General features: G+C 61.1%; 1 protein-coding gene across 1 annotated transcript in view; it reads right to left on the bottom strand.

Moving 5' to 3' along the window:
- Positions 1–5,146, bottom strand: part of VSIG8 (V-set and immunoglobulin domain containing 8) — an 8,022-nt gene extending 2,876 nt beyond the window's left edge. The window contains exons 1-4 of the mRNA XM_034667674.1: positions 4,715–5,146; positions 1,154–1,329; positions 527–728; positions 217–438 (exon numbers count right to left, since the gene is read on the bottom strand). Of these exons, the coding sequence (XP_034523565.1) occupies positions 217–438; positions 527–728; positions 1,154–1,329; positions 4,715–4,763 (649 nt within the window). The 5' untranslated portion in view covers positions 4,764–5,146. The remainder of the gene's footprint in view (positions 1–216; positions 439–526; positions 729–1,153; positions 1,330–4,714) is intronic.
- Positions 5,147–13,691: the final 8,545 nt, after the last annotated feature.

Raw genomic sequence — 13,691 nt, 5'->3', positions numbered from 1 at the left:
TCCCCCCCCCCCCCCCCCCCCCCCCCCCCCCCCNATGGAAGGTAGGCGTCAGTATTCCTTTTCATGTGAGATGAAGCCAAGGCAGATCGACGTGTGGCCGCTTGCCTGAGTCTTGCAGCCCGTCAGTGGTGCGGCCAGCACCCGAGCCTCGCTCTTCCCTGTCTGTCCCAGGCCTCGCTGTCTGCACCCCGGGGCCCGCTGCTCGCCCAGCCCCACCTTGGTTCAGTGAGCTGTGGAAGGACTCCTGGTAGGAGAGCTCGGAGTGGAAGCTGTGCTGTGCGTGGTAGGAGCCAGCGCGGTAGGGGTGGGTGTGCCCGCTGATCTTGGCCCACTTGTAGGAGAGAGGCGGGGTGCCCCCGTTGGCAAAGCACTTCAGCACCACGTCGTTGCCGTGGCTCATGTGGCCCTCAGACCAGCACATGGGCACCGCCGGCCGCGCTGCAGAGAATGGGGCAGGTGTGAGCCAGGGCCCGGCCAAGAGGCTCTGGAGTCTGGGGAAGGGGCGCCTGGAGGCATCCAGCTGTACCTTGGACAGTGACGATGACCTTCCGGCTGGCCATGGTGGTCTTCTTGACCCTGCACTCGTAAGTGGCTGTGTCTGACACCTGCAGGTTCATGAGGTTGATGGAGGCATCGTACTGGCTGGGGTCCGAGGCTGCAAAGCGGACCCTCTGCTGCAGATGGGGGAGGTTGCCGTGGTTGATCCTCTTGTCCTGGTAACTGAGGAACTGTGCAGAAGAGGAGAATGCGGATATGGTGACCCAGGCAGAGCCAAGGAGCCCCACAGGGCTCGGCTGCCTCGGGCACCTCACTGAACTTCTCGGAGACTCTGTTGATGGTAATGATGGTCATGATGACACCCGACCCATTAGCCTCGCAGTGAATGTATGGAGCAGATGAAATCAGGCGCTTTGGAAAGTGTACGGTCAGGCTGGCACTGCCCTGAGGCCTCCCGTGCCCTCTGGAGCAGGTGGGAGAAGGCAGATGAACTGATTTGTGATTGCAGAGCCCTTGTCCCTGCTGCCCCCGTTTCCAGAGAGGCCATGGGGGACGTTCAAGGTCTTCATTTGCTCATCTGCCCTCCTTCTCCCCTCAGGGTGTGGGCTGCCCTACAGGTGGGCACCGTGAAGCATAGGGTAAGCCCAACACTCACCACATTCTCCCGGTGTGACGGGTCTGAATTGAGCTGCATCCACTCGATGTCCAGCCCATTGGGACCATAGTCCTCAGGGTCCAGGATGTAGGGGCAGCCCAGTCTCACATTATCACCTTCTGCCAGGTACAGGACCTCCTGGCCATCCCCGTTGATCCGCACAGCAGACAGCAGTGCTAGGGGAAGGGCAGGGCAGATGCGGTAGGGGAGAAGACCGGGGGTGGGGGGGGTCAGCTTCAGCCCCTCTCTCCACTATGCTCAGTGGAGTTCCCTAGGAAGGAGTGGCTGCCCTCAGCGTGTGTGTGTGCATGTGTGTGTGTGTGTGTGTGTGTGAGAGAGAGAATGCAGGGCTTGGTCTGTGCATGTCTGTGCATACCTGTGTGCACACGTCTATATTCTGTAACTGCGTGGGACTGCGTCTGAATCCTGTTTGTATGTATACGGCTGTTATGTGTGCTTGCTCGTGTGTAGCACGATTGTGCCTGCGTGTGCACGCACACGTGTACAGTGTGTGCTTGTGAGTGTTTGTGGCTGCTTCGGTGTGCTGTGGGGACATTCATGCATACAGCCAGGTAGGGTATCTTATAGACTTACATGACTTTGTGCGTGTGTGTGTGTGAGCGTACGAAGCAACTGAGTTGTTAAATGCTCTAATGGACGCTGGCTCGTTAAAAGGCGCCCCTGTCTGGGCCAGTGAGACGCACCTGTCTGGAGACAGGAGGATGGACACTATGGGCTCCAGGGTCCCTTTCCAGCCCAAGGAGCAGAAGGCTGGACATGCTTGTGTGTGTCTCTGTGTATGACAGCGCATGTCTGTGGCTGTATGCCTGGGTGTGACCACGTGTGCCCAGCTGTGTAATTGCTCTGAGTGATCATTGGGCCTGCGCGCGACAGGAGGCAGCCGTGACCGGGAGCCTGGCTGTGCTTGTGAGAGAGTGAGTGGTGGTGTGGGCCTGGGAATATGGCCACGTGCATCTGCAGTGCAGTCGAAGCCTTGCGTGATGACGTGGCATCGTGGACTTGTGTCCTTCCCCTAGGCTTGTGTGGCTCAGGGGTGGCCGCCCTCTCATGCTCGCTCCACTTGGGGCCCCTCCCGCTCCTAATAGCCCGAGCTCCACTGAGTCAGCCTGGTGAGGAGCCAGGATCCGGAAGCTCAGGCCCGAGCTCCTTGCCCTGCCTACCCTGAAGCCCCAGGCAAGCCCTAGCCCCAACCGGTTGATCCCAGAGAGGAAGACAAAGGGGGCATGTGTCAGGGCCCCAACCTCCGCAAGCAGGGCAGGCAGGCACCACCTCTCGGGTTCCCACAGCCCTTCCTGCCCAGGCCCCTGGCCCAGCCTGGCTCATCTCCTGCATTCATGACAGCCAGCAAATCCCTTGGAGTCCCAGCCCTGGCCTCAGCCCCTCATTCTGCTCTGCCCATCTCTCGAGCTCTAGGACCCCCGTTCTTGTCAGAGTGTGTCACACATGCAGAGACGCCTGCTCACGGCCACACATCGACACGCTTTTGCAAACCTTCAAAATGCAGACATATGCCTATGTAGTCCCACCTTCCTAGCCATACCGACACTCAGATCCAGACAGACACACATCTGCGCACAAACACCGGTTCGTATTAATCCAGAAGACACGCCCACCGCACACTCACGGAGTCCCACGTGTGAATTCGTACAAGACTAGACAAGCTTGGTTTGGTTCTAGAGAGACAGCAAGGGCCCTTTCCACACCCCCAGCCCCTCAAGGATCACTGAACTCGCACCTCCGAACCCTGACAGGGCAGCAGCCCTCACCCCATAGGCCCCAGGGGGACCCAGAGCAGGCACGCTGGCCACTGGAGCACTAACGGGATCGGTGATGCGTCCTTCAGCCCCAGGCCAGGAGAACACGGGCTGTCCTGAGATAAGGATCCCGATGCTGGCTGCCAGATCCCGGGGCAGCAGGAGGCACGCCAGGGACGAGCCAGAGCTCTGCGAAAGCAGAGGCTCCACCCTGAGGAAGGGCTGCCAGGAGCCACCCACAGCCTGCGTGTGGCCTGTCCCCATACCCAGGGGGCTAGCAGGCAGGAGGGTAAGTTTGCAGGGAAGGGGGACTGGGAAAGAGGGACAGGCTGACTGAGAGCGCCTCCACCCTGCACGAGGCAGTGTCCTCCGTGGTCCCAGGCCAGGGAGCCTCACCTAGCCTCTCAGCCTCCACCCAGGGCTCCAGCCTTTCCACACCCTTCACGCTCCCCTGAGGAAGTTGTTCCTGCTGTCTCACCTTGGTCCCTCTTGCTGTGGCACTAAGGAAGTATTCCAGGGAATGAGGGAGAAGGGAGAGGTGGGAGAGGGGGAAGAAAGCCAGGGTGGGAGAGAGAGCTGGTCAGGACACCCTGGAGAGAGGGAGGGAGGATGGAGCAGTGGCGATGCACGGCCCCCCACGAGAGCACCAGGGCTGCACTCCCTCTGTGGGTGTCTAGTCTCAGCTTGTAAATCCTTCATGAACTGTCAAGCTGCCCCACAGCCCCTAACCCTCCCTCTGGAGGTGAGGGAGGGGAGAAAAGGCAGCCCTGACGAGAGGGTATTGGAGCATAGATGCACAGAGCGCGGGGTCTGCCCTTCCGCACCCACACCGCACACCACCCGCATGGACGTGTCCCAGGTCCCGGAGCACAGCTGAGGCTTCCTGAGTGGGCTCTGCTGACCTGCTCTCACCAGCTGGAGGCTCTGCACGCACCCTGCTGGGAATGCAGTCCCTCTCTCTCTCTCTCTCTCTCTCTCTCTCTCTCTCTCTCACACACACACACACACACACACACACACACACACACACACGTACACATGTGCATGAAAAAAGGCGGAAAATGCTCCCCCCTTCTCAAGTTCCTCCCACAAACCCCCTCATGCCGAATCCAGACCCCATGAGGGTCTCAGAGCCATTTCCCGCGAGGCCCACACAGAATGGCCCTTGCTGGGACTTGCCCCAGCCTAGCGGGCAGCCACAGCACCCACTCCTGAGCCCTGCTCCCAGCGTGCGCCCCGGTGGGGTGAGGGGGCTCTGGCAGGCGCCTTCCCCACCCTCCTCAGGCCTCACCCTGGGGGTGTGGCGCTACCAGGGCACTCTCAGAGCTCAGGGGCCTGGAGCGGAGGCCCGTGCCTCCTCTGCCTTCTCTGCCAAGCCCGTCCCTGCCCTACCTCGAGCGTGGGGGTGGGGGTGAGTCCCCCGCTGGGAATAGCACACACTGAGGAGGACGGGTCTGTCCCGGCTCCTCCTCGGCACCTCCAGCTTTGCTGCTCTCCTGCCACCCCTGCCCCAGCCCCAGCCCCCCAGCTCTCCGGGCAGGCCACAGCTCGTGCATGCATGTTCGAGCCCCACGCGGCTCACAGACACAGCACAGCTCCATCAGGGACTCCTGCCCCATAGACACGTGCTCCAAACCTTTGGGTACAGGGCTCTCCTGGGCCACTTGGCAATATCCAAAGCCGGGAGGCAACAGGCATCTCCGACCACCTCTGAGGCTCCCTGCTGCCCCTTTCCCTGCCCATCTGGCGTCGTGTGGGCGTCCCTGCCCGATGCTCAGCCCCATACCTGGGCTCAGGCACACGAGTAGAAGGTGGAACGCTCCTCGAACTCCCATGTCTCTAGGCTTGGTGTCTCCTCCGCCTGGGCTGGGTATCCCGGGGCCGGTGGTGGTGGTGGGCGTGTGGGGACAGGTGGAGGGAGGGGGGGCTGAGGGCCCAGACACTGCCCGGGGTGGCAAGAAGGTGCAATGAGTGCCCGGCCACAGCCGGAGTTATTTCTATAGGAGGGAGGGGGCCTGGTCCCCGCCTTGGGGAGGAGCCCCAGGAACCCTAATTATCGGGGTGACAGAGTGGCCTACCCAGGCATTACCCGGCCCTCACCCAAGCTCTTCCCGATCCCGAGAGTGGCGCAGGGCGGCCAGCGGGACTTGTAATTAGGCACCTGTTAAACTTCCACTTCCTCCTGGCCCCATCCTCGGGGTAACAACAGTCGCCCCATTTCATAGCGTCCACAGGGCTCCCCTCACCACTCATTTGTTGCCTCTTTCCCTGGGGGAAATGGGGAAGCGGAAGGAGAGTCAGGCTTGTGGAGGAAGGGCGGCCAGGCCGTGAAGGGTTAATACTGAGCCCAGGGGTCTGACCCAGCCTCCCCTGCACGGGCCAGCATTCCGAGTCCCCACCCCCTCCAGCATCCAGACCCACCTGACCATCTCGACCCTCAACCCTCGGGGAACCCCCAAGTTGATCTGTGAGAAGGGGCCACGCGCTGGAGGGAAGGCCCAGGCCGATGAAAGGGACCCGGGAATGTCCAGCCCACCTTCTGCCTGAGCCTCTGGCCCTTCAAAGGGAGTCAAGCCTCCTGAGCTGCAAGAGAGGGGTGTCTGGGGATAGGGGTCTTTCCTTGGCTGCCTCTCTGGAGCTGTGTCCCCCACCCATACCTGAGGTGAGGCCAGCCCTGAGTGCAGGGGATCCCTGGGAGCGGGGCTGGTGGGGGGGATCGAGCCCCCATGTCCCCGCAGAACCAACACCATTCCAGCAGGGCTTGGGAGGAGGGGAACCAGGGTGTGTGGAGGGGGTGAGGGGAGGGCGCGGGGCAGTGGGGCAGCGAGGGGACACTAGGAAGAACCACGCCAGGAGGGCCAGGGAAGGGAGCGAGCCCATTGGCACCTGCTCACCCAACGTGAGCCATGTCTCTGCAGTGTGTACATCTTTTAGGGGTCATTTGGTGTCTGTCCTTGCTTCTCTGCCCAAGAAGGCAGACCAGGACCCTTGTGACCTGGACGGCTCACTAGGGTGACAAGACCAGCACAGTTCTGGGCAGGTTGGAGCTGCGTGGGGGAGTCCTGGCCGCCAAAGGGAGAAGGCAGCTCGCCAGCCCCGGCTAGTGCTCCGGGGGGATCCCAGGACTGCCCCGCACACCATGGTACAGGTCAGGTCCTGAGTAGCCAACTGCAGCAGCTCAGCTCCCTCAAAGGAATCCAGGGTCCTCCCCTTCCCTGGCAGAGGGGGGCACAGGGAGGGCAGTGGGGGTGAGTCTCAGGGAGAGCTCTGGGCTCAGGGCAGCCCAACAAGGAAGCACAAGGAATCCACGCGTCTCTGCGCGCTCCAGACCTCTCCACCAGCACTCTCAGCAATGACAGGGCGCTCTGGGACCCGCCGATGTACCAATGAATATCCTTATTTCCTTGTTTATTTCGAGGTTTATGGGATTGTACCGCACGCTCGGGAGAGCAGGGATCATTATTCCCCACTTTACAGACAGGGGATGCAGCCCGGGTGCTGCTGTGGGCCTGACAGAGAGAGGGACACCCAGGCATCCTGACTCTCAATCCAGTCAGGGCTTGGTGGCCCTGTGGGTTTGTAGACCCACCCACAGGGGAAAAGTGTGCAAGGTCAGGGATGGGCAGGAGGAAAACGGTGAGAAGGGGACTGGATACACTCAAGTGAAGGGTTGGTGGATTGGGTCCTGGATGGTTCATGCCAGACTCGGGGTGAAGCTTGGGTCAGGTAGTTGGGATTACCAAGGAGTTCGAGGTCAGACTTGAGGGCAGGATGGGAACGAAGGCTGGATTAAGCTAGGTTAACAGCGGGAGCTGAGGCCAGGGTTAGGATAAGGCATGAACAGGTTTTGTTTACGTGCATTCAAAGCCTGGCTCAGGAAGCTGAAAGCCAGGCTGAGACTGACTTAGGGCTGGGGCTCCTGCTAGGCTAAGTTTGGGACTCGAGTTAGGGCAGACTGTGGTTACATTTAGGACATGAGTTGCACTTATATGGGCAGGGTGATTTGTGGGGATCAAAAATGAGGTTTTATTTATGAGACAGAAAGACTTCAGTCTCCATCTGCTAAATGCCAGATTGGCTAGAATATTCATCCCTTTGCTCTGGGAGAACACCAGTGTCCTATCAACATACATCAGTGTGTGAACAGAGGTCCCAAGGCTGGGGAAAGAGTTCCGAGTATGAGGCAACCTAACCCCCTAACAAGTGTGACCTCAGGAGTCTTGCTCCACAACCGAAGCCCGCCACCAGTCCAGCTCCCCGAGGGACAGGTGGAGGGATGCAGGAGCTGTCTGCACTGAGTGGGCCCCGGACGCCACATTGAACCAGGAGCCAGGGTCCACCAGAGGCCGTTTTACTAGCTCGGAGGAGCGTCCTGGTTTTGGAGTCTAGGGGATGCGTGTTGGGAGAGACTGAGGGCTTAGATACTCCTAGAAGAACGGCCACTTTTGAGGGCTCCACACTGGGGGCCCTCAAAGCCTCAAAAGGCAAAGCACATTGTTGTTCTCCTTTGACCCACTGAGGGCTAATTGCCACCTCTTATGGTTTGGGGCCCATAAATGAAGCTGCCAGCCTTCCTGTCTTGTGCCCTGAGCCCTGCAGGGTTTTGGGGAGGTGGCGGAGGGAGGGCCCTGCGGTATCAGCTTGGTTTTCCCAGCATAAGCCCGGCCCCCAGCCGGCCCCTGTGTCTCTCTGGGCTTATCCTCAGCAGAGGCAGAGAGGCCACTCCTGGGAGCCCCCCACCCCAACTCCTCCTTCTGCCTTTCCCCCACCCAATCTCCACCCACAAACATCCCATCTCCCCACCCACTTTCTTTGCAGGTCTCCGAAAGGTCTGGACAGATCAGGGGACTGTGGCGGTCTGTCCATGCCCCGGGGGGAGAGAAGGTAATTGGGAGAGCAGGTGCTCAGTGAAGAGGGAGAAGAGCACATGTGACATCCAGGTGGCTCATCAGAGGCTCTGAGAGGCGGGGAGGCAGAGGCCCAGGCGGTCACCTGTGATCCAGCACACGCATTTCCAGAAGGGCCTCTTGCTTTTCCCTAAGAAGTCCATAGCTCACCAGGGGACACTGGGCCTTCCTCCGTGCAGGCCCCCAGTGTGGGTTGTCTTGGCTTCTATCCTAAGACAGAAGCAGAATCTCGAGACAGAGGCGTGGAAAGGAGTGAACGGAGACACCGAGAAGAAGGGAAGACGCAGGCCCAGGACCCGGAGGAGCCCAGAGGCTGCTTCTGAGCCGAGGTGCGGCCCAGCCCCACGATGCCTTGGGGAAGGACAGTCAGAGGCCTTGGCCCACCTCACCTTCCTCCAAAGTCCTGCACAGCAGTTACACACAGCCCCGCAGGCCCTGCCCTCCAGCCCTGCTCCCTGGGACCCCAGGCTCAAGCTTAAGCCCCTGTCCCCACGCCTGCGCCCGGGCTCTGCAACCTGCGCCCCGCTAAACTCCACACACATGCACCCACACACTCACACACAGAGTCAGCAGGCTCCTTAGCCCGTCTCTCGGGTCCCTGTGTAGACCCAGGCAGCAGACCCCAGGAGTGGCCCCTGGAGGAGAGGGTCTGGGAGCAGATGTCTGAACGGCCATGGGAGGGACACCAGCACACCAAGTCAGTTTACCGAGGTGCACGGTCACAGAGAAGCGGGAGGCCCCCCAGGCTGATGCTTTCCAGCAGTTCTCAGCAAGGGCTGGTGGTGGGAGGGCAGCAAGGTGAGGCCACGGGGGGACGAGAAGAGTGGGGGTTGGGGGGCACAGTGGGCGTGGTGGGACACTGCCGGGTTCGGATGAGGAAGGGTTGGTCGGGGACTGACAGAAGGCCGAGGTCCCTGTGTGGGCTGTTTCAGAAACTGGGTTGGGCCTGAGGGGCTGAGGCCGGGTCAGGGCTTGTAGGGGAGTTTCTGACACCCACAGCACCCCCAGCTCCAGTCAGGCCTCCCAAGTCTCCTCGATTCCTGCTGCCCCCCCGCCCAGAAGAAGGGAGGCCCCTGGGAGGGGGCCGGGATGTGCCCCCGTCTCTCCCATCAAGTGATGCCCCGGGTTGGTCAGAGCAAGCAGCACGAAGGGCTCCCCATCCCGGAGGGGGCCTGCCAGCTCCCGAGTCAGCCCCGCCGAGGGCTGGGGGGCTGAAGGTTACCAGCCACGGTTACAGGAATGGCTTAGAAAGAGGATGTGGATTCCTGGTGACAAACCCGAAGAATGAAGAGACTCAAGATACGAGCTGTGGTCACCTCAGGGAGCTCAACCACATCGTGCGGGACCCTCACCCTGTCCACAAACGGGCTGGGCCCTGGGGAGGCAGCCATTAGCACAACCTGGTCGGTCCTTCTGGAGCCCCTGGTCTGGGCAGGGAGAGCAGCGAGGGGTGGGGTGGCCCCTCGATCACAGGGTCGTGAGCCAAGACGATGGGCGGCCAGCCCCCTGACCTGGTGGGAGTGGCGTTCCCGCAGCTCTGGAGGACCACGCATGGTGCACCCGGGAGCACGGAGAGTGGCCGGAGGAGCATGTCGGTCCTCAGGAAATAAAGCGGGGAGGTGCCGGATGCACCAGAGAAGAGGGTGAAGCCGGGACAGTCAGCTGAGGGTGACTTTTGCTCTGAGGGGAAGATCCCTGAGACCTGGGCCTCTGGGGACCTGCTCCCCACTCCAGCGGGGCATTCCCCAGGATTGGAGCCGGGCCTCCAGGGTGGACCAGACAAGCCAGACTGGCCGTCCTAGAGGCCTGCGCCTCTGTGTGTCGAGAGACCTCGGGATGGCTTCCTCCACACGTCCAGTGGCACTTGGCCTTTGAATTTATAGAAATAAAATTTGCTTTTGATTGCGCCCTGTGGATTCCCCCCAACACATCCTGCAGGGGGCACGGTGGTCCTCGGCGCCCAGGGCGGCCCCCCGCAGTAGCCAGGGAAGGTGTGTGGAGGCTGGCAGGAGCAAGAGCCCAGCTGGGAGTGTGTCTGCCTTAGCCCTCCCCATCAAGTCCGCCTGGCTGCCCTCACTCTGCTCTCCCTGTGTTTGTTTCCCGTTGCCAGGACACTGGGAGGGGTGGGGGGAAGTGGTGCCAAGGGGTGGGGCTCAGGGGCAGAGCTGCTAGGCCAGGGCTGGCCCCAGACAGTGGAAGTGTTAACTGTCAGGGGGGCTAAATGCCCAGCCCAAGGGATAAATGCTCTGCTTCCCTTCTCCCCTGCTCCCTCCCAACAACCACCCCCACCCCACAAAATGCTCAGCAGAGTCCTGTGTTTCCAGAATTTCGAACACATGCCCTCACGGACCCAGGCTGCACAGGAACCGGGGTACGAGGTACCTGAAGGGGTGGGTGTATACAAAGGGCCTGGACCTGTTAGCACGGTCCCGGCAGGCAGGTGGGTGCACAGGGAGACAGTGGGGGCATCAGGGCTGGTCGGCCGTAGTGTGGGTTGTCCTATGAGGCCATGAGCACCCTGTCTCTCAGGGTGTGCAAGCTCAAAGTGCCCAAGTGTTTGATTAGGGTTACAAAGGAGATTCAAGCACCAGAGGGTCTCTGTGGTCCCTTCCAGACTTGAGAGTCTCTGATTTGGTGCTCACCCCACTAGCCCGGGGATGGTCTTTCCCCTGGGGCCATACAGAAAGCTCATGAACTCTGGGCACTTTCTCTTGCTCTCCACTCTCACCCACCCCCTTGACTCCTCTTTCCAGGAGTCTCCTGAGAAAGCCACGCACAATCTCGGCCCTCTTCCTGTCCCAGCCTCGAAGCCATCAGTGGGTGCCGAGGCGATGGCCACAGCTCTCCGAAGAGGACATGCAGGATGCAAGGCCAGATGCAGAGCTTGAACTAGGGAAGCGAAGAGAGAGGGAAGGTCTGACTATTTAAAGGCTGGCAGGTCAAGAGCAACTTAGCCTTCTCTGGGACTCTGGATCTCTGGGATGTTGGAAAGGAGCTTCTTCCCGGTAACCTTCGGTGCTTTGCTGGGCTACCTCCCAGAGCGGGGGGCGGGCAGGTCACCTTGGCAGCAGCCTGGGACATGGAGGAGCCTTCTGGTCTGGAGTGAGGCATCGTCCCGCACAGCCGTCTCCCAGGCTCCCCCCTCTGCAGAAGGAGCCCTCAGCGTGGATGAAAAGGGAGAGCAGTGAGGAGCTCCATGGCCACCACACCAGACTTCCCGTCTGAGACTCCCGCGTCTCCCGTCTACTATCACCTTTCTCACCCCAAAAGCCCTGCGTGGCTTTGTACTCTCTGAGCCCCTTTCATCCGAGCCTAATCAAAGTGCTTTTACTGAAACCAATTAACGGCCGGCTGTGACCCGAGTCACAGATGGGGATGCGGAGGTGTTCGGGGGTGCTGGGACATCCCGGCACCCCACTGAGTCAGGGACAGCCTGGCTTGGCCACCGGGGAAGGCCCCTGAGTCACACGCAACTAAAGCAGCTGCTTCGGCAGGTGCAAAGGTTGGAGACCGTCTCCAAGCCAGAGCACAGCCTGACGCAGGCCACAGGCACGCACGGGCAGGCAGGGGCATGGGGCCAGCCAGGAGCCGGGGTCATGGGCCCAGGAGGCAGCCACCTGCAGACCTGACCCAGAGCTCCGAGGTGGAGCCCAGCACTGGGTTTGCCAGGCTACACCACCCAGCGCAGTCTGACACTGTCAGGACCAGAAGACCCACGGAGCAGGGCGCAGGCAGCTGGGGAATCCTTGGGTACCAATACAACCACATCAGTAGCTTGGGCGTGGGTTTTGTTTTTTTTTCCACAAGCTTCGAACATCTTTACGTCAACAAAGACAATACACCAAACAGCATCCCCTGATTTCCCCGGCACCGCTCTCCCCTTCGCAGCTTCCCGGACACCCCTGAGCTGTTTCCATGGCTTGCAGGGGTTCAGAGCTCACCCCTGCCTTAGAGCAGAGCAGGGAAAACCAAAGCCCTCCCTAGGAGACAGCACCGCCCACCCAAAGGCCCAATATGGAGCTCTAGTTCCTGAGTGATGGGCCCACTAAGTCCTCAAGGAATTCCAGTTGTGTCTCTGCTTTGCCGCAGAGTGCCCCACCCCCCCCGTCCGGAAGCCCTGCAGCCCGACCCCACCAGCCCCCATGAAGGCCGGGTGGACCTCTTCCCTGTCATTATCCCCACTGCGTTCTCAGCGAGGGGGTGGAGGGTTTATAAAAGGAGCAGCCCAGATGCAGCCTGCTTGCCTCATGTGCCAGCCGCCTGCCTGGCACTCAGGAATGTCCCATTTCTAGGAACTGGGTCCCTGCGGATGACTCAGGCCGGTCCCAAGGCCCGCAGAAGCCAGTGCAGGGCTGTTGAGGAATCCCAAGAGGAGCAGCCAACCCTCTCTTCCACGTCACCGACCAGGAGTTCCCAGAGGGGCACCTCTGAGGGCAGAATGGGGAGATTCTCCCCCAACCCGTTTTCCCCACTCAGAGGCAGCTATGTGCCCCCCCCCCGGGTCTCTGAAGCCAGGCTTTTATTCAGACCTATAGCTGCGACCCCCACCGGGTCCAGGCCCTGGCAGGGCCGTCTCGTTTTTAGGCTGCGGGTTCGGCCAGGCCCAGCGGACCTGCGTTTTCACGGGCAACATTTCTGCTGAAATGCAAGCCTTGCTTTAAGCCTGTGAACATTGCCCGTTTTTCTCCACGTGGCCCCACGAGTTAGCAATGGGCCTGGAACGCCCTTTGTTCCTGACCCTCACTCCGATGAAGCCCATTCCTCCTGCCCTGAGATGGTTGACTCAGGCTCCCATGGCTCTTTCTGGCTTTCCTGGCAGGAGGGTCCCCTGGAAAAGGGAAGGGCTCACGGCTTGGTCCCTGCAGGTACGAACAGCAAGAGGCTTCACCCAGGGAGCCTGGGCAAGTAAGCCAGCAACAGAAGGTGCCAGAATCCTCAGTGGTGCTGCCATGAGATCGGGGGATCCCTCCCATCCTGGGGGAGGACCACATCTTTCCAAGACCTCTGGGAGGAAGGGAGCAGCTTCCCAGGGTAGGAGGGGCGTCCTCGGGGGCACCGAGAAGGAAGGTGAGAGCCCCTCTCCCCAGCAGCTAGTCTGGTCAGGGCGGGGCAGGTAGAGAAGGAGCCTGGGGAGGCTTCTCTGAGGAAGAGGAAGCACAGGGAGCAGCTTGCTTGCCCACTCTCCCTGGGCCCTATGAAAAGAGGACTCTTGCCTGAGGCCCTTGTAACCTGGCGTGGTCAACACCCAGGACGCACCCAGCAGCTGCCCTCTGCCTCCTCTAGGGCAGGACCCGTGGGGGGAGGCAAGACTGGGCTCTGGATGGGAGGAATGGAGCATGGAGGGGGCAGGGTGACACTGTGGGGCTGGGAGCTGGGAGGCAAGCCCTTCCCCACCCCCCCGGGCATGCAACATGGGAAAATGGCTCCAGCCCTGGACCATAGCTCTTCAGCCCACAAGGGGCCTGGCAATCAGGCTGCTTCCAAAAAAGCGAGACTATTCTAAAGGCACAAGACATGTGGTGGAGAGCAGCTGGGGGAGGAGCGGGAGCAGACGGGCCCAGATGAGAAGCTGACGGTGGACCCAGGTCTGCCACCCTGAGGGCCTAGCGTGCACCCAGCGAAGGAGGCACTCAAGCAGCATTTGAATGAGTGAGTGAATGACTAAGAGTGTTTTGGGGAAACGGGAGGCACGCTAACACAGGCAACGACGGCCATGGGGAGCCCCACCCATCAGAGTGAGGCGGAGTGAGGACAGCCCGCAGCTCGAGGGAGGGGGCAGCCGGGTCTGGGTGAGGAGCGGGGGGCCTGGGGGTGCCTGGGGGGCAGCAGGTGTCTGTGTTGCGGCATGGCCTGGAG

Source organism: Ailuropoda melanoleuca, chromosome 8, assembly GCF_002007445.2.
Source record: "Ailuropoda melanoleuca isolate Jingjing chromosome 8, ASM200744v2, whole genome shotgun sequence".
Classification (NCBI taxonomy): domain Eukaryota; kingdom Metazoa; phylum Chordata; class Mammalia; order Carnivora; family Ursidae; genus Ailuropoda; species Ailuropoda melanoleuca.
Note: the sequence above shows the minus strand (reverse complement) of the source record. Positions and strands in the feature narration are given on the sequence as shown.